The sequence below is a fragment of the Bos indicus genome, chromosome 16 (genome assembly GCF_029378745.1).
Source record: "Bos indicus isolate NIAB-ARS_2022 breed Sahiwal x Tharparkar chromosome 16, NIAB-ARS_B.indTharparkar_mat_pri_1.0, whole genome shotgun sequence".
NCBI lineage: Eukaryota > Metazoa > Chordata > Mammalia > Artiodactyla > Bovidae > Bos > Bos indicus.
Window position 1 is genome coordinate 67,625,617 of NC_091775.1, and position 23,362 is coordinate 67,648,978.

General features: G+C 37.6%; 1 protein-coding gene across 3 annotated transcripts in view; it reads left to right on the forward strand.

Annotated features, from left to right (window-relative positions):
• HMCN1 (hemicentin 1) overlaps nucleotides 1-23,362 on the forward strand; it is a 538,929-nt gene that overhangs the window by 111,355 nt on the left and 404,212 nt on the right. For all 3 annotated transcript variants that reach the window (XM_019976773.2, XM_070768574.1, XM_070768576.1), the window contains exon 2: nucleotides 10,800-10,870. In XM_019976773.2, coding sequence (XP_019832332.2) covers nucleotides 10,800-10,870 — 71 coding nt within the window. The remainder of the gene's footprint in view (nucleotides 1-10,799; nucleotides 10,871-23,362) is intronic.

A 23,362-nucleotide genomic window follows, 5' to 3' on the forward strand; every position in this document is an offset into this window, starting at 1 on the left:
TGCCTGCCAATACAGGAGACAGAAGAGACATGTATTTGATTCCTGGGTAGGGAAGATCCCTTGGAGGAGGAAATGGCAACCCACTCCAGTGTTCTTGCACGGAGAATCCAATGGAAGAGGAGTCTGGGGGGCTGCTGTCCACAGGGTCACAGAGAGTCAGACACAACTGAAGTGACTTTTGCACTCAAGTTAAACCAGTTCAGAACCATACCAAGAACTTAGAACCATACTAAGGCAGAATGCATGAGCACAACCTCAAGCCTATATGTGATCAAGTGAAATTTCTCTCTTTCTCCTTAATTTAGAAATACAGATAATACTTGTAATTTACAATATTTACAAATACAAATGTGAGAAATTTGAAGATAAAATAATCATTCCTCCACTTATTCCAAACATCAGTTTTTGCTCTGGTGTGACTTTTCAGAATTTGTCTTTATGCGTATCTGCCTTTGTTCATAGTTGCAATCTAAGTACCTATAAGTCTTTTTTTTTTTTTTTTGATGTGGGTCATGTTTAATGTCTTTATTGGATTTATTACAATATTGTTTCTCTTGTCTCTGTTCTGATTTTTTGGCCACGAGGTGTGTATGGAATCTTAGCTCCCAAACAGGGATCAAGCCTGCAGCTTGGGTTGGAAGGCGCAGTCTTAATTACTGGACTGCTGGCCAAGTGATTTTACCTATAGTTCTGTGTTTTGCTGTTTTTGTTTAATGGTATATGATAAACATTTACTTGTTTTTCGACATGGAACAAGAGTTTAATTGCTGCCTAATGTTATTTAGAGACTCATGTTTTTTAATCATTTCTCTATTTTGATACTATTTGTTGCTGTCCTAGCGATGTCAGTATCTATTTTCAGTGGATTATAACAAAGTGGGAAATAACTTTACCACAAGATAACTTTAAGACATCATACCTATAATCATATCATACATATAACTACAGTGAATTTCATAAAAGTTGCAACTACTTATAATCTTAAAGAGTACAAATATGCCAGGTTTATTTAGTATGACCCTGGTTGCAGTGATAATATTAAACAAAATAATTTTCTTTCTTACAAGTTACTTCAAATTTGCTATAGTTTATGTCTCTCTATAACAAAATACGAGCATTTGTTTCTAGTCTTGTTTTTTTTATTATTCTGTTAATGAATTTTTCTTTCTTTTAGTGATGGTATTTTATACTTTTTTTTGGTAAAAATTTGAATGATTTCTTCAGATAACATGGATTTTTAGTTAAATCGATGAAACAAATGTTCCCAAATCTGGCTTCATAGCTTTTTAGGTTTTAACTTTTACTTGATTTTTATATATTTATATCTGTCAGTAGTGGCCCTTGTGATTTCTTCTATTACTTTGAAAAGGAGAATGTTATTTTTTATATATCTGATATATATATTCTCGTTTAGATTCAGTTGAAGTAATTATAATGGTTATACTGAACCTTTAACCCTTTGGAGGTTATTTTTACTAGATACTATAAAATTCGAATTAGAGTTACATTTTTTAACATAAATAATCTTATTTTATATATCTTCAGATGCTTATTTATAATCATTAATTTTTTTCCAGTTTTTACATATTTATTTGCGCATCAGTAAGTACTTCTGTCCTTTTAGTTACTTGTGCTTACGTTGTCCTATTTATACTTTGTTTGGCCAGTTTTCGTTGATAAAATCACCCATGTGCTATTTAGAATACATTAAAGAATATTGTTGCTAAGTATTCTAAAGCACAAATGAAAAAATTCTTTTTTAGATTTTTAATGTATTAAATCCATAAATTAACTTGAAATACATATATTTCAATATTTAGCTTTTCTTTATATAATCATGGCCTTTTAATTTTAAAAAATCTTTTATGTTTTTCAATAAGAAGTACTCCTTAGTTCAATGTCTTGATAAACTTGGAGTATTCATACTGTGACTGAATGGTTCCTCCTTTAATCTTGCTGAATCTGACTTGTGTGTTTCTTCTGGACAGCTGGAGGCACCATCTGTAACCAGCCATGAAATACAAATTGTATAGTTTGCATAAATCTGCATACTAGTCAAATATTCTGATATTTGCATTTAAAATTGGCATTTCACAAAATAAAGATAGATGGTAAAATTCATGCTAATAGTTTAATCTAGACTTCATTGGGTTGCAAGGAGAAAAGAAGATCCTCCCAACATGGTACCTGCAAAATGAGCACCCCTGGGTACCAGGGTACCTGGAGGTCAAATGCACACCCACCCTGGCCCCTGAGGTCCCTAGGGATACAGGCTGTCAAGTTTCCCCTTGTGCCAGTGGGACCCAAGCACTGTGCTCAGGCTGGAAACAGGTGAAGTTGAGACAGACATCTCCTCTGTCCCTGGCCCCGCTGCCTCAACCCTTGTTAGACAGGCATCCCCCAGGGATTTATAAACTTTGGTGCTAGGTGCTGGGAAATGCTTGGTGCATGAATTGGGAGTGTATGAAAAGGCTCGTCCTGGCTAAGAGGCTAAGACTTGGCCTCTAGCCTTGACCGTCTGTCACATGCCCTCATCCTAACCCTCCCCGTCCTCATATCTAGGTCCTCGCTGCGTAGCAGGCGGATGGTGACAGTCAGCAGAAGCAGGGATGGGGCTGCTGGGTAGGGCCTGGCCTTTAAGGGAGTAGAACAGGTGCCCTGTCCCCTGAAGGTGGTGTGGGGCAGGACTGTGGAAATGAGGCTCCAGGTTTGCAGTGCCTATTACATCTGCCCATTGAACTTTGCTTTACAAAACACAAATTAAGAGATAAAATTACTTCAGGACAGTGACTACAAGCATTAAACTCCAAGGCAGGGATCCTTTTGAGATTAGGGCTTTATACAACATACTGGTCATAAGTCCATTCAACCACCTCTTAGTTTGTAAGATACACCCAGATATTTCCGACTTTCTTATACTCAAACCTCCACTCTTTAAATGTAAATATTTGCTTTCTCCTGACAGTTTGAACCAGGCTTTAGGATAGAATGCCTGTTTGTTGAATGAATGAATGAATGCAAGTGTTCAGGGAATACCACACGCATAACATATATACAGATACATGCTATGCTATGCTAAGTCACTTCAGTCGTGTCTGACTCTGTGTGACCCCAGAGACAGCAGACCACCAGGCTCCCCCGTCCCTGGGATTCTCCAGGCAAGAACACTGGAGTGGGTTGCCATTTCCCTTCTGCAATGCATGAAAGTGAAAAGTGAAAGTGAAGTCGCTCAGTCGTGTCCGATTTTAGAGACCCCATGGACTGCAGCCCACCAGGCTCCTCTGTCCATGGGATTTTCCAGGCAAGAGTACTGGAGTGGGGTGCCATTGCCTTCTCCATACAGATACATAAAAGCGTCTATATTTTTGCCATGTCTCTGATTCTCATTGTTTGCAGATAAAGTGTTTACTTCATGAATATGGTTTTGGACCACTGAATTACATTTTCCCTGAAAACATGATCAAAGGATTGCATGCATTTGTTAAGTTGTAGAAACAATCAGGACTGAGATTGTCTGTTCTCCTAACATGTTGAAATTTCAGCAATATTAATGATTCTTTTCTAAGGATTTGCAAGCATATTTTTTTCTTTTTCAAAAATACTTTACTGCTCTTTTTATAATTTTTATTTTCTTTATCCCTCCCTGCTGCCTAAATTTATTTGGAAGACCGGTAATGCTAAGGAATTGTCTAAGAGAACAATGAAAACTTTGAAATGAATTGTCATATTTTTTTTTAATCTTAAAGTTTAAAACACATTTTTCTGTAAGAATATCATTATTTAAATTTTAAAATATTCTTGAATGTAATATCTATTTTCTTCTTGTTTTTTTTTTCAGAATACGTTAATCACAATGGAGAGCTTGTTTATTAAATTTGTTAAAATAGCATGACTTAAAATATTATATGTTTTATTATATTTCTGAGTGTAACTTACCAATGCGTGGGTATGTTTTGATGTTTAAATATTTAGGAGTACAGGCAAAACTGAGAATCTGGATTTTGTTGGGTCATTAAAAATCCCACGGCTGTTTTTGCAAGAGTGCTTGCTGGAGCTCTGGCCAAAGTCCAGTCTAAGCAATAACATCCTACTCAGTATACCTCATGATCCTGTGTCAGTTATTAAGGCATTCTTCTTTGCTTCCTGCTCTAAACAGCTATGAAACATTGCTGAATTCATGTGCATGATTTTTTCTATATCCTGTTCAGTCTAAGTGAAATGACCCTTGCAATATACATACATTATCTACAGTTGTGCTAAGTGCAATGTGTTTACAATTATACAACTCATTGTTAAATGAATAACCTCTTTGGAAAGTAAAACAGAATGCTGTGTATGTAATCAATATTACATACTGTGCATGAATTCATCCTTGACTCAGATTTTATAAAACACACCAAGTTACATCACTTCATGTCAAAACAATCATTAAGGGTCTTTAAGTGGTCTTGAAAATTACCTGTTTTAATGTGAGCAGGCATGTACTCAGTTAAATGAGTCCTGAAATATCTTTGACATTAGCTCAGCTCAAAGTCAGGAAACAGTTCTTTTTTGTGACTTAGATGCAAATCATTCAAAAATGGTGCTGGACAGCAACATTATAATTAAATGAGGAGAGAGAAATCTGGAAAGAGTATCTTGTTAAATTGAAAACAATGAAAGTATACTTATTAATCTGATTTTCTATAACATTCCAAAGCAAGAAACGTAATTATTGATTTTTATTTAAATAATTTAAATGCTTTAAATATGTATATATTTATATTACAGTTTTGCACAGAAGATATTATAATTGATTTGTGTAAGATTAATTGAGAGTTGAATTTTTAGAAAGTGAATGTGTTAAGAGTCAGCTCATAGAAGGCATTTTGAACAGGCCATGTCCCAGTGCCTAGAATTTCTTTGCTCTGATATCACCCTTTGTGAATTCAGTGTTCTCTTCAAGTCCCAACTCATACCATGTCTTCTCCCTGATGTCTTCACTGTGTATTTCCCAAGAGCTCAGGGGTATTTCTCTGGACACTGAAAATATTTGCTCTTCTCTGAGGCTAGATTAATTTTTCATAGCTTGCTTTTTTTAAAAATTTTATTTTATTTTTAAACTTTACAATATTGTGTTAGTTTTGCCAAATATCGAAATGAATCTGCCACAGGTATACATATGTTCCCCATCCTGAACCCTCCTCCCTCCTCCCTCCCCATACCATCCCTCTGGGTCGTCCCAGTGCACCAGCCCCAAGCACATAGCTTGCTATTTAAAAAAATTTTCAACTGTATTTAAATTTCCTCCATGGCAAGCACTGTGATTTATATATTTATTTTGACCTTTTGTAATGCTTTGCGAATATTGATTAATTTATAGTGCAGCTTAGGGGTTTTCATTTTAATTTTTCACATATTTATGTACAGTTATAAATATAAAACTACATATTTTAAAAAACCAAGGAAATTGTAAGCATTGTTATCAAACCATTCACAAAAAGTGTTTGAGACTCCAGCAAGCAGCAGTAAATATACCTCTTGTTATCAAGGAACCACTTTGAGTAAAGAAAAACTGTAAGGAGCAGAAATCTGTTAGTGAAAAGGAAAAAGGAAGTGAGGAACTGGATATTGATCTTGCCAAGTGAAGCAGTAAAAGAAAATACTACATTGTGAACTTCTTTCCATTATTTGCTCAAATTCAACTCAGCAACTCAGATTAGGAGAACAATGGCTGAGATGTTGGAAATAAATCCAACCCATCTGATAAATCCCTAGGAAACAGGAAATAACACAATCAATGAGAAGAGGAAAGACTTGTTTAGAGTTTCAGACATTTTTTTTTTAATCAAAAATGATCTTCTGAAGTGTAACTTGCTCCTTGTACTTATAATTCTTTTATAAGCAAAAGAATTTTGCTTATAAAATGTTTTGCTTAAAAATGTTTCTTTTGCTTTTTTAAGATCAGCAGTATGTGGGAAATTGTACATGTTGACTATCTGCATCAATAACTTGATGAAAGAATAAATACTTTTGTGTAAAGAGGAAGTCAACCATTCAGTTACCTAGTGAGTGTCGTCATGCTGATTATGTAGTGTGATCTTTAGCTGTAGCCTGGAGGTTCCACAGTAAAATGAAAGGCACACGAAATGAAGGGTCTGAAGACCTGGGCTTAATCTTTATTCTTTCGTTTCCCGTCTTCTCATCTTCAAATGTTTATTTAGAATTTATTTATAGGTACATCTCCTTAGGCTGATAATCAAGTGAGGGAGACAAAAAGCAATGGCAATCACATATCATGTGATAGATGCTCTCAGGTCAGTATGGTGGGACCCTTGAAAGGGACTGGTTGGCTTTGGCTTATCATTACCACCTTCAATTATTTGTATAATAATATTGGCTTCCTTGGTGGCTCAGATGGTAAAGAATCTGCCTGCAATGCGGGAGACCAGGTTCGATCACTGGGCTGGGAAAATCCCCTCGAGAAGGGAATGGCTACCCACTCCGGTATTCTTACGTAGAGAATTCCATGGACAGAGGAGCCTGGCGGGCTGTAATCCATGAGTTAGCAAAGAGTCGGACGTGACTGAAAACCACCACCATACCGAACCATAGGTAATAGCAGTAATTTGATGAAATACAGAGCTGTTGTGAAAACTTGATATATAGAATTTTTAAAAAATTAGCATTAGTAAAGTACTTTTTCATTGTTTCTAATTTGAAATCCTAAATTTTCATTTCCTTTTTGAAATCTCCTTGATTCATTCTGAAAAGTGCTTTTCCTATATTAGTACTCCCGCTCTACTTTTTCCGTACTTTTCTTTCTGTATTTATTGTGAAAAAGTGAAACTGTTAGTTGCTCCTTGCCTTGTGTTGGTCGCTGAGTTATGTCCGACTCTCTGTGACCCCATGGACTGTAGCCTGCCAGGCTCCTCTGTATATGGGATTTTCTAGGCAAAAATACTGGAGTGGGTTGCCTTGCCCTTCTCTAGGGAATTTTCCCAACCCAGGGATTGAACCTGGGTCTCCTGAAATTCAGGTAGATTCTTTACCCTGAGTCACCAGGGTAGTCCCTATGTAATGTCGTATGTCATAATAATTATATCTCAGTAAAACTGGAAGAAAAAAATTGTTTCTTTTAATCTATTTTCAAATACCCAGGCACATGACAATCAAGAATTCTAGATATTGTGTGCATCAGTTTAGGTACTCCAAATACGACCTGTTTTGCCCATGATCCAGAGGAAAGGAGAAAGTTCACAGTGATATAATCATTGATAGAATGAAGATCTTGGAAAAGAGGAAATGTTAGTGAGCTGTGGAGGTTGCTCAGTATAGAGAATGTTTTTAGATGTCTTAACCTCTTTCTTCACTACCAAAGTTTTTCAATTTCATCATCTCTGAACCTCAGGTTTTCTTGTCCGTAGATAACAAAATTGAAGCAAATGATTTTTAATGACCCATCAAGCTTGAGGATTCTCTTTGGAGACTGATGGCTGTTTTATATTGGATTGGCCAAAAAGTTCATTCGGATTTTCCTTTGGAGAAAACCGAACGAACTTTTTGGCCAACCCAGTATATCTATATAGGTGTTATTTTGGTAAGCAACCAGATAAAGTCATTGAATAAAATGGAATATGATCATTTATTCTGTTAAACGTTATGCCCCTTCATTCTTCCCGTGTCTTTATCATACAAACATCAACCAACATTAATGTTTACTGAAGAAATGGCAGAAGGTCCAAGGAGATGGGACTTGATTCATACTTTCTAGAGTGAGAGGTGTCTGGGCAGATGAAAGACGTGGGAATGGCCATGAAAGATGCGAAGGAAGAGCAGTGTCTTCATGCTAAGCAGTGTGACAAAGTTTGAAGATTAGCTACATAGAAGAGAGGACCTGTAATGCTTTGGAGAGTTCTCATTCAATTCTGTAAGCAATAGAGGACCATGCTCAGTCAGGAAAAGAAGACAAAGTTACACTTGTTGAATGTCGTTGAAGGTGAGAAAAAAAAAAAGAGAGAAGAGGAAATTGCTCATGACACAGCTGGTGTAGGGCTCTATTAAATGAAGAGAAAGGCTGAAATGGACACAAGTCCTAAAAGGAAGGTTGATTTTGCCAAATAGTTATATCATTCCATTCAAAAGAGTTGGAAAAGATGCTTATAGCTGGAGGGATATGGCAGCCTGGCAAGGCTTTATCTCTCCTGAGTATTTTTTTTTTTTTGGTCTGAGTATTTCTTATAACTGATAAAAGGTTTATCTCAAGTGTCCAGTGTGATTTGCAAAAATGTATATAAATAAGCTTCAGGAAATATTTCCTGTCTTTGTTGAAAACAGGTGGGTATTTGAATCTCTCGATAATTAAATGAAGGCTAATCAGTTCTCCTATTTTAATAGCATCCCCTAATCTCTACTATTGAAGACAGACATGTGTCAGGGCTATTTAAAAAATTGTTATTATAAGGAATGTTCTTGCATGTCTGTACTATTTATTTTCATATAATTGATTTTTCTAGTATTCTTTTATTCCTTTCTGGTTCTTGAGTTTTCAGTTCTAGAATTATTTTAGTATTATGCCATGTAGAAGCACAGAAGCGTGGCTTGATGGTGCTGCTGACAATTTATATGTCAGGGTGTAACTGCCTGGTATATTCTTTGCTGTTTTGCATTCCTTTGCAAAATATGCTTTTGTTTAGTCTTGAGGGAGTAGTCTTCTCCGATTTTCCATATACTCAGGACATGACGTTTACATAGCTAATGACTGTTCTTCTCTGTATGGAATTCAGATGTTTGCATTTTCACAGTTTCTCCAATCACCTCTTCATTCCTTTTGCATGCTGCAAGATGTCTAATCTGTGGTGAAGAATGGAGACATATTTTTGTGTAATTTCTAAGAAAAATTACATGGGCTATGACAAGCATATCATGCTTCCTATCCAGTTTACCTCATTTATTTCTAAAATTCTGCAATCTGTTTTTGTATCACATTTAGCATATTATAGAAGGCCTGGCTCATTAATTATTATCCTTTGAAGTCATAAGTCCTATTCTAACAGTATGTGTTTGAAGCTAATGTCTCATAAAAACTAAATGTTAAGTATCTTTATAATTTTGTATTATTATCTTCATTACATAAAATATAAAAGCTTTGATCTACCCTAGGAATTTAAGGTGCTATGTCTGTACACATGATACTTGGATGAATTTTAAACTATTACTTAAATATATGGATGTTTCCGGGCTTCCCTGGTGGCTCAGACTGTAAAGCATCTGCCTGCAATGCAGGAGACCTGGGTTTGATTCCTGGGTCCCTGGGCAAGAAAGATCCCCTGGAGAAGGGAATGGCTACCCACTCCAGTCTTCTTGCCTGCAGAATTCCTCCTGGACAGAGGAGCCTTGTGGGCTATAGTCTGTGGGGTCGCATAGTCGGACACAACTGAATGACTAACATATGGGTGTTTCCAGGCTTCCCTAGTGGCTCAGCTGGTAAAGAATCTGCCTGCAATGAGGGAGACCTGGGTTTGATCCCTGGGTCGGGAAGATCCCCTGGAGAACAGCATAGCAATCCACTCCAGTATTCTTGCCTGGAGAATCCTCATGGACAGAGGAGACTGGTGGGCTGCAGTCCATAGGTCACAAAGATTTGGACATGACTGAGTGACTAAATACACACCCATGGATGTTTTCTGGGGGAAGTAATTGATACCTGTAAAGGCCAGTTTCAGCTTGTCTATTTTAAAGGTTAATTTTTTTTTTTTTAAAGAAAATGGTCTTTGCAGATTAAAATGTTTGCTATTAAATAAACATGTTCTGTGTGTGTATCTATATTTATATTTCTATCAACTTAACCCTACTGGTATCTGGACTTCTTCTCTTCACCTGACTTAGGTCTTGGTTTTCACCAGGAAATGGTCCTGCTACTTGTTTCCACTTGAAACAATGGTTTGTGCATTATATTAGGACAGTCATGAGGGTTGCAGTGACCCCAGAGGTAATTACTTTCGTCAAAGGCAGTTTAGGAGAATGGTGATAATGAGGGACAGCAACCCCAGCTATGGCAAATGAAGTGGTAGTGACTGTATTTGAACTTTCAATATCCTGGTATCTGTGCTTCTGATCTTCCTATCTGTGCTCCTGCAAGTTCTTAAAACCCTGTGGACAAAGAAGGGTCATTTGGCTTTTTTTTTGGTTTAGTATTAAATGTTTTATTTGCAAACAAATTTACAACTTGTAGTTGACAAATCAAAATTAAAAGATGGATAGTGATTAATTTAGAGTTCAACAACAAAATAGTTGCTCCGTAAATATTCACTAACTGGTGAGAGTGAAAAGAGACTGAAACTGATGTCTCCCGATTCTTTGCCCTGTGACATTTTAACTCCTTCTTTGCATTTTCCTGGTGGCTCAGCTGGTAAAGAATCCACCTGCAATGCGGGAGACCTGGGTTTGATTCCTGGGTCGGGAAGATCTCCTGGAGAAGGGAAAGGCTACCCATACCAGTATTCTGGCCTGGAGAATTCCATGGACTGTTTCATCCATGGGTTTGCAAAGTTGGACACGACTGGGTGACTCACTTTCACTTTTTTGCGTTTCCTAAGGCTAAAAATTCACTATTTTAAGTATGCATCATTTATGCCAAATTTTAAAGTAGTCTTTGGTAGCTCTAAATTGAGAAATGGTCTTTGTTGTTTTGTTGACTATTTCTAATTGTTCAGTTAACTGTACAGTGCATAGTGAAAGGACATTTGCAACCACAGTATGCTAAAGACTTTAATGCTATTGAGCACTATTCTTGACTTACGTCATTTTTATCTCCACAGAGATTGGCCCAGTAACAGTTACCACAGATCCCAAGAAATTTCAATATGAGCTCAGAGAACTCTATGTTCAGGTGAGTGCTTTCTTTTAATTTTATTTCTTTTAGGGGAAAGGAAAATCATGAACTTTTGGCTGATCATCTTCAGTTTTAAGTCTGAAAGTAATAATTCTTAGTTTTTAGATTCCAATACTACTTTTTCTGACTTGAATGATACACATGGAATTGAGACAGATTGGGTTCAAAACACCACCTTCATTTATGCATTGTTTGTAGCTGCTTCCACGCAACAGAGGCAGAGTTCTGTAGTTGTGACAGACTGGCCCACAAAGCCTAAGTGTTTACTGTGTGATGCTTCAGAGAAAAGTTTATTGACTTCTGCTCTAGATGACTTCCAGAGAAGGCAATGGCGACCCACTCCAGTACTCTTGCCTGGAAAATCCCATGGACAGAGAAGCCTGGTAGGCTGCAGTCCATGGGGTTGCTGAGTCGGACAGGACTGAGCGACTTCACTTTCACTTTTCACTTTCAAGCACTGGAGAAGGAAATGGCAACCCACTCCAGTGTTCTTGCCTGGAGAATCCCAGGGACGAGGAAGCCTGGTGGGCTGCCATCTATGGGGTCTCGCAGAGTCGGACAGTACTGAAGCGACTTAGCAGCAGCAGCAGCAGCAGCTAGATGACTTCAGTGGTAAATCCGCTTACCAATGTAGGAGACACAGGAGATGTGGGTTCAATCCCCAGGTCAGGAAGACACCCTGGAGTAGAAAGTGGCAACCCACTCCAGTATCCTTGCTTAGAAAATTCCATGGACAGAAGAGCCTGGTGTGCTACAGTCCATGGGGGCTACAAAAAGTCAGATACAACTGAGCACTAGATGACTCCTTTCGCTGACTCCTTTCACTGTGTCATAAGGAACAGTTAATTTTTTTCCTGTAATCGTTGTGCTATAATTAGGATAACTTAAAAATTCTTTACTCTAAGTCATCTATATAAATGTTTGTAAGCATAATTTTGTTAGTAGAGTAGATGAATAGTTGGTTGAAATGTTATCCTGAAAAATAGGACTTGGAGATAAGGTTAACATGTACCTTCTCCTCATTCCTCGTTGAGGTCATTTTTCTCAAATCCATTGATTTTTTTTTTTTTTTTAATAACTTGCTTCTTTGAGGCTGTTTTACTATCCTGTCCCCCATGGATGGTCTCTGCTGCAATCACCTATAGGTCTTTTTGGGCACTGCTCATTGAAGCTGTTGGTGACTGGATCACTGGCTACCTGTCCCCTTTAGGGCTGCCATCATTCCAGGGCACCTCCACAGTGACTGGAATGACCTGTCAGAACCTTCTGCTCTCAGTTCCTGACCTGGTCTTCAGTGACCTTTCCTTTCCTCTGTCTCAGTCTTCTATTCCCGCACACCCTCTGAACCTTGTGTGTTTGTGCTTAGTTGCTCAATCATGTCCAAGTCTTTGTAACCCCTTGGACGATAGCCCACCAGGCTCCTCTGTCCATGGGGATTCCCCAGGCAAAATACCCGATTCATTCTTTTCTCTCAGGTCACTCATTCAAGCTTTTAATCTCCTGCCGCAACCATCTGTCCACCAAGCTTGTTACAGTGTCTTACTGTAACTGCTTCTTCACCCTCATCAAACATTCCAGTCCAGTGATCCCTATCCTGTCTCCCAGGCCTTCGGAGTCTCCTTTTTTCACTTTCTTCCAATCTAGCTCAGAGTCTTGTCATGTCAAAAACACAGCTTTTTTTCTTGTCCATTGCTTTTTTGTTCAAAAGGCAAAACTTCATTCCTGAAGGACCAAAATGACTATGCCAGGTGCCACTGGAGTCTCACGATATGGCAGGTTGATTTCACTATAAATACACAGCCACCTGCTTCCACTGGACTCTCAATACTCCCATGATCCGGTTCTGTTTCTTTGGTCAATTATATCTCCCACGCCTCCCAGTGACAGTTGCAAACTTTAGCTATTCTTCTTAAACCTGTATTCCATTGCCCTTTTCCTATGGACCATTTTCGGCTAATGATCCACTCTGAGCAAGCTGTCTCACTTACTGTTTCACACACAGGCACATTTAAATGGAAGCTCTTGGCTTCCTCATACCTTACGTGTAATCCACATGCATTTGATACCCATCCTATCCACATTCTCTACTTAATCACAACTCCTTGGCTTTCTCAGGATCTTAATGCTCTCACGCTGTTTTTTTTTTTTTTTTTAAAAACTGCTTTAGGTTTCCCATTTACTTTTTTAAAGAATTGGAGGTCAGTTACTTTACAGTGTTGTGTTTCTGCTGTACAACAACATCAATCAGCTGTACATATACATATATCATCTCTTTTTTTGTTTTTACTTCCTCTTTAGGTCACCCCAGAGTATTGAGTAGGGTTCATGTGCTACAGGAGATTCTCTTTAGTTTATTTATACTATTTTATGCTGCTGCTGCTGCTGCTGAGTCACTTCAGTCATGTCTGACTCTGTGCGAACCCAGAGAAGTGGCCTCTCCCTTCATCTTGAGGCATTCTCTTCCTTTACACATTCTTTCACTTTTCGTCCCACTATTCTTAAGCTTCCTAGGCAGCTCATTCCCCCCAGTTGGCCATTAAATGTTTAGGATCCTAGTAGGTTTGCAAACTGGCCCCATTTATTTGTCTCATTTTTATTTTTTCTCTTTAGGAAAAATCATCCATACACACATAAATACATTTCTAGCCTAGAACTCTCCTCTGAGAATTAGACCCATCAGTCAGTCTCCAGGATGTCACAATGGCACTCCAAAGTGAAACTCACAGATGTTCTCTTTCCACTCCTTCTACTGCTGCTGCTAAGTCACGTCAGTCGTGTCTGACTCTGTGCCACCCCATAGATGGCAGCCCACCAGGCTCCCCCGTCCCTGGGATTCTCCAGGCAAGAACACTGGAGTGGGTTGCCATTTCCTTCTCCAATGCATGAAAGGGAAAAGTGAAAGTGAAGTCGCTCAGTCATGTCCGACTCTTAGCGACCCCATGGACTGCAGCCTACCAGGCTCCTCCGTCCATGGGATTCTCCAGGCAAGAGTACTGGAGTGGGGTGCCATTGCCTTCTCCGCCACTCCTACTAATATGGTTCTAAATCTTGTTCTTTGTCTTCTGTTTGTTATCTTTGTGAATTATGCCTGTAGTATCCTGGTTATTCACCAAAATTCTGAATCATCCTTAATATACACATCTTTTCCCCTCCAAACCATCAATCAAATCTTGGTTTTTTAACTTTCTTAATAGTTTTTATATCAATTGACTTTCATTAATTAATATTAGCATGTCATAGTCCCAGTTATTGTATCTTTCAGTTCAGTCTCTCAGTCGTGTCCGACTCTTTGCGACCCCATGAATGGGCAGCACGCCAGGCCTCCCTGTCCATCACCAACTCCTGGAGTTCACTCAAACTCATGTCCATCGAGTCGGTGATGCCATCCAGCCATCTCATCCTCTGTCGTCCCCTTCTCCTCCTGCCCCAAATCCCTCCCAGCATCAGGGTCTTTTCAAATGAGTCATCTCTTCGCATGAGGTGGCCAAAGTATTGGAGTTTCAGCTTTAGTATCATTCCTTCCAAAGAAATCCCAGGGCTGATCTCCTTCAGAATGGACTGGTTGGATCTCCTTGCAGTCCAAGGGACTCTCAAGAGTCTTCTCCAACACCACAGTTCAAAAGCATCAATTCTTCGGTGCTCAGCTTTCTTCACAGTCCAACTCTCACATCCATGACCACTGGGAAAACCATAGCCTTGACTAGATGGACCTTTGTTGGCAAAGTAGTATCTCTGCTTTTTAATATGCTATCTAGGTTGGTCGTAATTGTATCTTTAGGCTGAATTAATGCAAAAAAGCTTTTAAGTGATTTCTCTGCTTTTAGTCTTGCTCTGATTTTCCAGGCCTTTCTCTACTCTGACCAGCAGACAAAAGATCTAAAAAAAAGTCTCTCAACATTCCCCTCTAATACCCTGTCCACTCACCTCCTACGCTCACTTCACCCAAGTCTTCCCAAATTCCTGAGTGACCTGAGGCCTGTCTACCTGTCAGCCGTTCCTGGAGCCACTGTCTCCCTTGGGCCTGAGATCTGCTCTAGGGGTCTTGCGTAGAGTCTCCTGTGTCTGGATCCTCACCTGTCTCCCCGTGGGGCCCTTGCATGTGCTGCTCTCCTTGCATGTGTGTGTCTTAGTCACTCAGTCGTGTCCGACTTTTTGTGGCCCCATGGATGGTAGCGCACCAGGCTCCTCTGTCCATGGAATTCTCTAGGCAGAAATACTGGAGTGGGTTGCCATTTCCTTCTCATCTCTTTGCATAGGAAATTCTTGTTCTTCATCTTGGCCTCATGTCCATGCTTCTTTAATCGAGTTTAAAATCCTGTTTTCAAAATCTCATCTGGAATACCACTTCCTTAGAGAATCCCGTCCTGTCCTCCAGGATTGGTCATATCTCATGGCCTCTTTCTGTCACAAAGTAGTTGGGATTTCATAGTGAAAGATTATGTCTGATTGAGTTAATCACTGAATCCCTTAGTAAAATGCCTGGCATATAGAATGTGCTCATATAGAATGAATGGAAGAATGAATGAAGGAAGGAAGGAACAAACCACCACTGTGTACAAATTAACAGTTCAGATTGGAGTTTGAAGTTTAATACTTCAGTTGGTTTCACTGTTGAGTGCATGAGTTCAGTTGGGACTATATATGGTATGAGCATAATTGGGGCACAGGGTGAAAAAACTCAGGAGTTTGGCATTCCAAATATGTATTCCATCGCGATTCTTTCATTGTGCCTGTCTCTATTTTTAAATTGCATGCTAAATTGGATTATGTTTCATAAATGTCTAAGTAGGTTTTTATAGTTATCCCTTGTCTCTTTTTCTTTTATTAAATTTCTTCTGATAATGTCTCTCATTAATCCTCTGTTTCCTTTCTCATATCATTCTTTTTCAGTCATTATCTCAATACTTATTTACAGTTCACTTTTCTATCCCCTGATATAGCAAATTCTTTTCCACTTTGGATGTCCACATTCTTTGAAAGAAAATTTACATAAAAATTTCTATCCAGTATGTGGAACACAGGAATTAAAAATTGTATTACCCTAATTGTTTATATTTTTATATTCTGGTGTTTTATCATGAACTCCTGAGTGCAAGAGCCTTACAGCTCTCATTGAGCCTCTGGTCTACCATGGGAAGAATCAGTGTCTGCAGGAGAGTGGACTTAAATAGCTATTGAATAAATGAATGTCATATGAGCGTAAATTCTTTTAAAAATGTATATGTAACAGTGAAACTATATAAAATACAATACAAACTTTACCTGATGGTACAAAAGATACTTAAAAATCTAATTATCACTTTTTGTAATATAAAGATTCGGTATGGCCATGTAATGGAGGTTTCTAGCTGAAAGAATGTTTGGAAGAGATTTACTGCATTCATTTCTTTTCCCCTCTGCAAGAATTCATCTGGGATATATTCTTAGAAAGCTGGCCAGAATGCAAATGCCTACATTCTCATTGAGACCTGGCACTTCCTCATTTCCTGCCTCTCCCCTTCTTTTGTTCTAAGGGATCTTCAGATCCTCCTTGCTCCATTTGTCTCCAGGGTGGAGGGTCATGGTCCTTAATCGTACTCCATTGATTCCCTTCCCAGAGCCCTCCTCAGCCAACCTCTGGAACTGAACTTGATACAGATACTCTGTAGAGTCATAATGTCTCTGTTCAAGAAAATAATCTTTCTTCCTTCCCTGGAATGAAAGCTGGTGTCCATTTCTCTGGAGATTTCCTCTGTACTGGCTGCATCTTAAGGATTTATTTTTACATTGTCTTGAGATACAAGAGGATGCTTAATTAGAACAACTAGCCAGGGATGGAATCAAATATTTACTTTTTCTCTTCATTCAAAATTGGACACTGTTATAAGCATTGGGGATACCATGGAAGTATTTTTATTTTCAAAGTTTCTGGTGAATTATTCCTTTTTTAATCAGTGGCAAAAATTTTCATCAAGTAAAGGTCAAATATGAAGACACTAAGCTATATCATTACTTAACCCTGACCTAAAGAATGTATTTTGTTTTCTCTTCAGTGTTTGCTTAGAGAATATTTTATTTCATAACCCACTCTGAGAAACTAAAATTCAGGAATTTCATAAAATTTTAGTATGGTACTAAAATTTGTGTGTGTGTGTGTGTGTGTGTGTAATTTCCAGACCCTTTTTTGATTCCTCTTCTAATATTTTTAGTAACTCCTCCCAAATAACTGATATGAAGAGCAACAAGGATGGCTGTTTTATTACAATTAACTTGGATTTTTTTTTTTAGAAAAGAAACCTTTGAAAATATTCCTTTCATATTTGTTTTGAAAACAAGAAAAGGAAATGCAGTTTGAAGTAAATTAAATAATTGCCCATTAACTTTTCACCAGACTCAGCTATTTTTCTTGTAGAGGTAATTAACTTGAGGAAAAAGCAATTTAAAATTTTACAAGAAAAATGTAAGAGAAATCACTAAACTTAAACCATTAAATGTATAACATTAATTTCATTTTCGTGCATCTTCTTTCATTTGGGATACAGAAAAGTAGCGTGTACAGAAAGCATCTGAGGTTTCTCTCTGGGGAAAAGAAGGGACGATAAATGACAACAATGGTATTCAAATCACACAGTGCTTTGAGAATTAATATCCTTGTGAATATGCATTGCAAAGTCTTGTCTCAGGTCACATTCTTTATAAGAAGCTATAAAGCTTGTTGATTTTTTAGAAAACGATGTTGACAATGATATGCTTTTTTTTTTTTGCATTACGAAGTTTATTTTTTTCCTGTATAATTTCTTTTTTTTCTTTTATTTATGTATTTATTTTAATTGGAGGCTAATTACTTTACAATATTGTAGTGGTTTTTGCCATACATGAATCAGCCATGTGTGTACATGTGTCCCCCATGCTGAACCCCCCTCCCAACTCCCTTCCCATCCCATCCTTCAGGGTCATCCCAGTGCACCAGCCCTGAGCAGCCTTTTCCATGAATCGAACCTGGACTGATGATCTGTTCCACATATGATAGTACACATGTTTCAATGCTATTCTCTCAAATCATCCCACCCTCACCTTCTCCCACAGAGTCCAAAAGTCTGTTCTTTACATCTGTGTCTCTTTTGCTGTCTTTCATACAGAGTCATCGTTAGCATCTTTCTAAATTCCATATATATATGTGTTAATATACTGTATTGGTGTTTTTCTTTCTGACTTACTTCGGCTCCAGTTTCATCCACCTCATTAGAACTGATTCAAATGCATTCTTTTAATAGCTGAGAAATATTCCATCGTGTATATGTACTACAGCTTTCTTATCCATTCGTCTGCCAGTGGACATCTAGATTGTTTCCATGTCCTGGCTATTGTAAACAGTGCTGCAATGAACATTGGGGTACACGTGTCTCCTTCAATTCTGGTTTCCTTGGTGTGTATGCCCAGCAGTGGGATTGCTGGGTTGTATGGCAGTTCTATTTCCAGTTTTTTAAGGAATCTCCACACTGTTCTCCATAGTGGCTGTACTAGTTTGCATTCCCACCAACAGTGTAAGAGGGTTCCCTTTTCTCTGCACCCTCTGCAGCATTTTGTAGACTTTTTGATAGCAGCTATTCTGACTGGTGTGAGATGGTACCTCTTTGTGGTTTTGTTTTTCATTTCTCTGATAATGAGTGATACTGAGCATCTTTTCATGTGTTCATTAGCCATCCATATGTCTTCTTTGGAGAAATGTCTGTTTAGTTCTTCGGCTTATTTTTGGATTGCTCATTTATTTTTCTGGAATTGAGCTTCACGAGGTGCTTGTACATTTTTGAGATTAATTCTTTGTCAGTTGCTTCATTTGCTATTATGTTCTCCCATTTTGAAGGCTGTCTTTTCACCTTGCTTATAGTTTCCTTCATTGTGCAAAAGCTTTTAAGTTTAATTAGGTTCCATTTGTTTATTTTTGCTTTTATTTCCAATATTCTGGGAGGTGGGTCATAGAAGATCCTGCTGTGATTTATGTCAGAGTGTTTTGCCTATGTTTTCTTCTAGGAGTTTTATAGTTTCTGGTCTTACATTTAGATCTTTAATCCATTTTGAGTTTATTTTTGTGTATGGTGTTAGAAAGTGTTCTAGTTTCATTCTTTTACAAGTGGTTGACCAGTTTTCCCAGCACCACTTGTTAAAGAGATTGTCTTTTCTCCATTGTATATTCTTGCCTCCTTTGTCAAAGATAAGGTGTCCACAGGTGTATGAATTTATCTGGGCTTTCTATTTTGTTCCATTGATCTATATTTCTGTCTTAGTGCCAGTACCATACTGTCTTGATGACTGTGGCTTTGTAGTATAGTCCAAAGTCAGGCAGGTCAATTCCTCCAATTCCATTCTTCTTTCTCAAGATTGCTTTGGCTATTTGAGGTTTTTTTGTATTTCCATACAAATTGTGAAATTATTTGTTCTAGCTTTGTGAAAAATACCGTTGGTAGCTTGATAGGGATTGCATTGAATCTATAGATTACTTTGGGCAGTATACTCATTTTCACTATATTGGTTCTTCCAATCCATGAACATGGTATATTTCTCCATCTATTTGTGTCATCTTTGATTTCTTTCATCAGTGTTTTATAGTTTTCCATATATAGGTCTTTTGTTTCTTTAGGTAGATTTATTCCTAAGTATTTTATTCTTTTCATTGCAGTGGTGAATGGAATTGTTTCCTTAATTTCTCTTTCTGTTTTCTCATTGTTAGTGTATAGGAATGCAAGGGATTTCTGTGTGTTAATTTTATATCCTGCAACTTTACTATATTCATTGATTAGCCCTAGTAATTTTCTGGTAGAGTCTTTAGGGTTTTCTATGTAGAGGATCATACCATCTGCAAACAGTGAGAGTTTTACTTCTTTTCCAATCTGGATTTCTTTTATTTCTTTTTCTTCTCTGATTGCTGTGGCTAAAACTTCCAAAACTATGTTGAATGGTAGTGGTGAGAGTGGGCACCCTTGTCTTGTTTCTGACTTTAGGGGAAATGCTTTCAATTTTTCACCATTGAGGATAATGTTTGCTGTGGGTTTATCATATATGGCTTTTATTATGTTGAGCTGTGCTCCTTCTATGCCTGCTTTCCTCAGGGTTTTTATCATAAATGGATGTTGAATTTTGTCAAAGGTTTTCTCTGCATCTATTGAGATAATCATATAGTTTTTATCTTTCAATTTGTTAATGTGGTGTATCACATTGGATAATGATATGCTTTCAATGATACTCTTTTATTCAAATATTTTATCGAGAAAAAAGCCTATTAGTCAAACATTTGAAATGTAAAAAAGTAAGATATTTCTACTATTGATCCCCAGAATTGAAATGCTTCACATAAAATTAATTTTTCTTTGAGAAGTCTTTTAATAAAATTGACCATCAAATTTTTTTGATGTCAAACAAATTTCAGTTCTTTTTTTTTTTTTAATAACTTGGGAAGCCCACTAAGGTTTACCTTTACTATGTCAACATTTTTAGTGTTAAATATGAAGACTCTTGGACTTCCCAGGTGGTGCTAGTGGTTAAGAATCCTCTGTCAGTGCAGGAGATGCAAGAGATGAGTGTGCACCGTGGGTTGGGAAGATTCCCTTGAGTAGAAAGTAGCATTCCACTCTAGTGTTCTTGCCTGGAAAATCCCATGCGCAGAGGAGCCTGGTGGGGTCCACCTGGAAAATTCCATGGGCCCACAAAGAGTTGGACATGACTGAGTGAGTGAGCACAGCACCATGGAGGCCCCTGGTGTTTTTATATTTTTCTCCTTAAGAGAAAAGCAGATTGAATCTACTTGCACAACTAATCTGTGCTAAATACCCATTATAAATGTACTGTATGAATTGTATTAAATGTTCCTACCTCTCAGTTTCTTTCCAAAAAAAACAAAGTAAAATTGACCTTGATATAAGCAAGAATAAGTAAAAATATGTGAACTAGCTTGTCACACAGAAACAAGATAGAGTTATGAATTAGGGCTCGATACAATTATTGTCATTCTTTAACTGGAACAGAAGAGTAAATAGACAAACTAAAGTTAAGGGAAAAAATATTTTACTATAATATAGGAACAGTTGATGTTAAAATTAACTGCCAACAGAGACTATGAAAAACCATGGCCAGATAGGCAAAAACTGTTAAAACTGAGGATGAGATAATGCTGGTTTATGATGCCAATTCAGTATACATTTTATTTAATCTCAGGTATTCCAAATCATGCTACTATGTAGAAGTGTCCTTTTCATTTCTAAATTTATAGAAGTCTTCTATATGAATTTAAAAAGCAAAACTGATATATAACCAAAAATTTAAGAAAGTGAAAAGAAATTGACTAGAACCAGAAGAGGGAAAGGATCATATGTTAGCATAGATATAATGTGGGCTTCCTGATGGCTCACTGGGTAAAGATTCCTCCTGTAATGCAGGAGCCTCAGGGGACACAGGTTCAATCCCTGGTCAGAAAGATCCCCTGGAGAAGGGAATGGCAAACAACTCCAGTATGCTTGCCTGTAAAATCCCATGGACAAGGGAGCCTGGCAGACTACAGTCTACTGGGTATCACAAAGAATCAGACATAACTGAGTGCATACACACACACATGGATATAATGTAGAGTTATAAAAGGTATGATTTTTATGTTTGGTGTTGGGTGTGATTCCACTGAAGAAAGCAGTTTCAATTTCCACTTAAGTTTTCTTAATATGCATTTCTTATAAATGCATATTTATCAGTGTATATATACACACTTTTACAGGAGGAATGACGTGTTTCATTTAGGGAAGAAAGTGACAGGAGCCAAATGCATGCAACTCACGATATGTGTAAAAGCTACAAGAATAGTAGAACAGCATCTGATTGAAAGTAAGGGCTTGATAAATGTTAGCTATTGTTGCTACTCTTACTACTACTGTCTCTGGTACTCCAGTAGTCTTTTAGAAAAGATAGTCATCAAGTAATTCTACTGTAAATGGACAGCGGTTATCCAAGTAATTCTACCATAAAGGGATAACAGTTATCTAAGTGATTCCACCATGAAGGGACAACAGTTATTATCCAAGTGATTCCACCAGGAAGGGACAACAGTTATGGAACATGTACCTTGTGAAAGATTTTACATGTGTTTTATTAAAGTCACCTTCTCAATTCAAACCCACACAACTATTAATCTTCCTTTTTACAAATTCAGAGACTCAGACTTTGAGGTATTAGATAACATGTTTTCCTCAGGTCGTCAGACTGGCAAGTAGCAAGAGCAGTTTCAAAAGTGGAAGTGTTTAATGTCCGAGCCAGTGTCCTTTCTCACTTTGCTACTTTCCTTTTAAATATTGGTGTAAGTAACCTTAGTAAGCTAATCAAATTAACATTTATTTATTTCATTTCTCTTTGTATTTTACTTCAAAGTAGGAAAGTAGAGAATTAAAGACAGATGTAGGTGCAGGACTGCCTCATTCTCAATGAAACAGTTTTACCTAAAGAAAATAAAATTCCTCTTCTACATCAGTCACTTTGAGTAATTGGCTCACCTAAAGTTACTGAGCAGCAAATGACACAGTTAACTGTAAATTGAAAATCACTTCCTTTGCTCAGCATGTTTTCTTGCTACTTAATGTGGTAAGCTTATTTAAGTGGAACCTCACAGTCATCTTGGAGAGACACAAGAGCAGAGTGCATTTTAAGAGATTGAAAGGTAATGTTTATACTGCGGTTGTGTTCATAGCTGGTTTTGATCATTTTTATTGTTAGAGTTAGGCTTCTTTGGGCCTGATTGAAGCATCTATTAAAACTTTAGTTTGTTGCTGGAGTTTTCTGTTAGAGGACTAAATTTTCTGAGGGACAAACAATCCTATATCTCTAGGAAGTAGGATGTGGGCTAAAGATGGGCACTGAGTGAGAATAATTGGCTCTTTCTAGACTTCCATCCTAGTACCCTGTTCAGAAGCAAATAGCTAGCTGATTTCTTAATGATCTTTTGCATGAACTTCAAAGGACAAGAGAGTATAGAAGGGTGTTCTGACTGTTGGATTGCATTTTCAAAGCAGAATATGCAGATGCTTAACATGGGTTGGGGGTGGATTGCAATGGGGCATTTCTTGATGTTCTTTTGGGAGTGTGCATGTAAGGATACATTCTTAAGTGTAAATGCATGAGTCATTGTGGAGTAAAATAAATACATGTGAAAAAATAACATTTTTAAGAAGAGTCTACTGACCTGTGATGCCTGGATTTATTCCATTCATGCTATTAAGCCAACCAAAGGATTGTTCTATTCCCCACAATAAGTACTGTACCTGATTTTGTCTCTTTTGAGGTGATGGTAAGGATGGAGGAAAAAATGTTTTTTCTTGGGAGAATTTTGTTTAATCTAAAGCCTAGACTCCTAGAGAAAAAACTATAAACCTCACTTTCAACAAAATGGAAAATTAAAGATTTTTAAAGTAAAAATTAATTTCTTTAATCAAATTAAGGAGTTAATCTTCTCAATCCAACTTGATCAGAAGCAGTTCT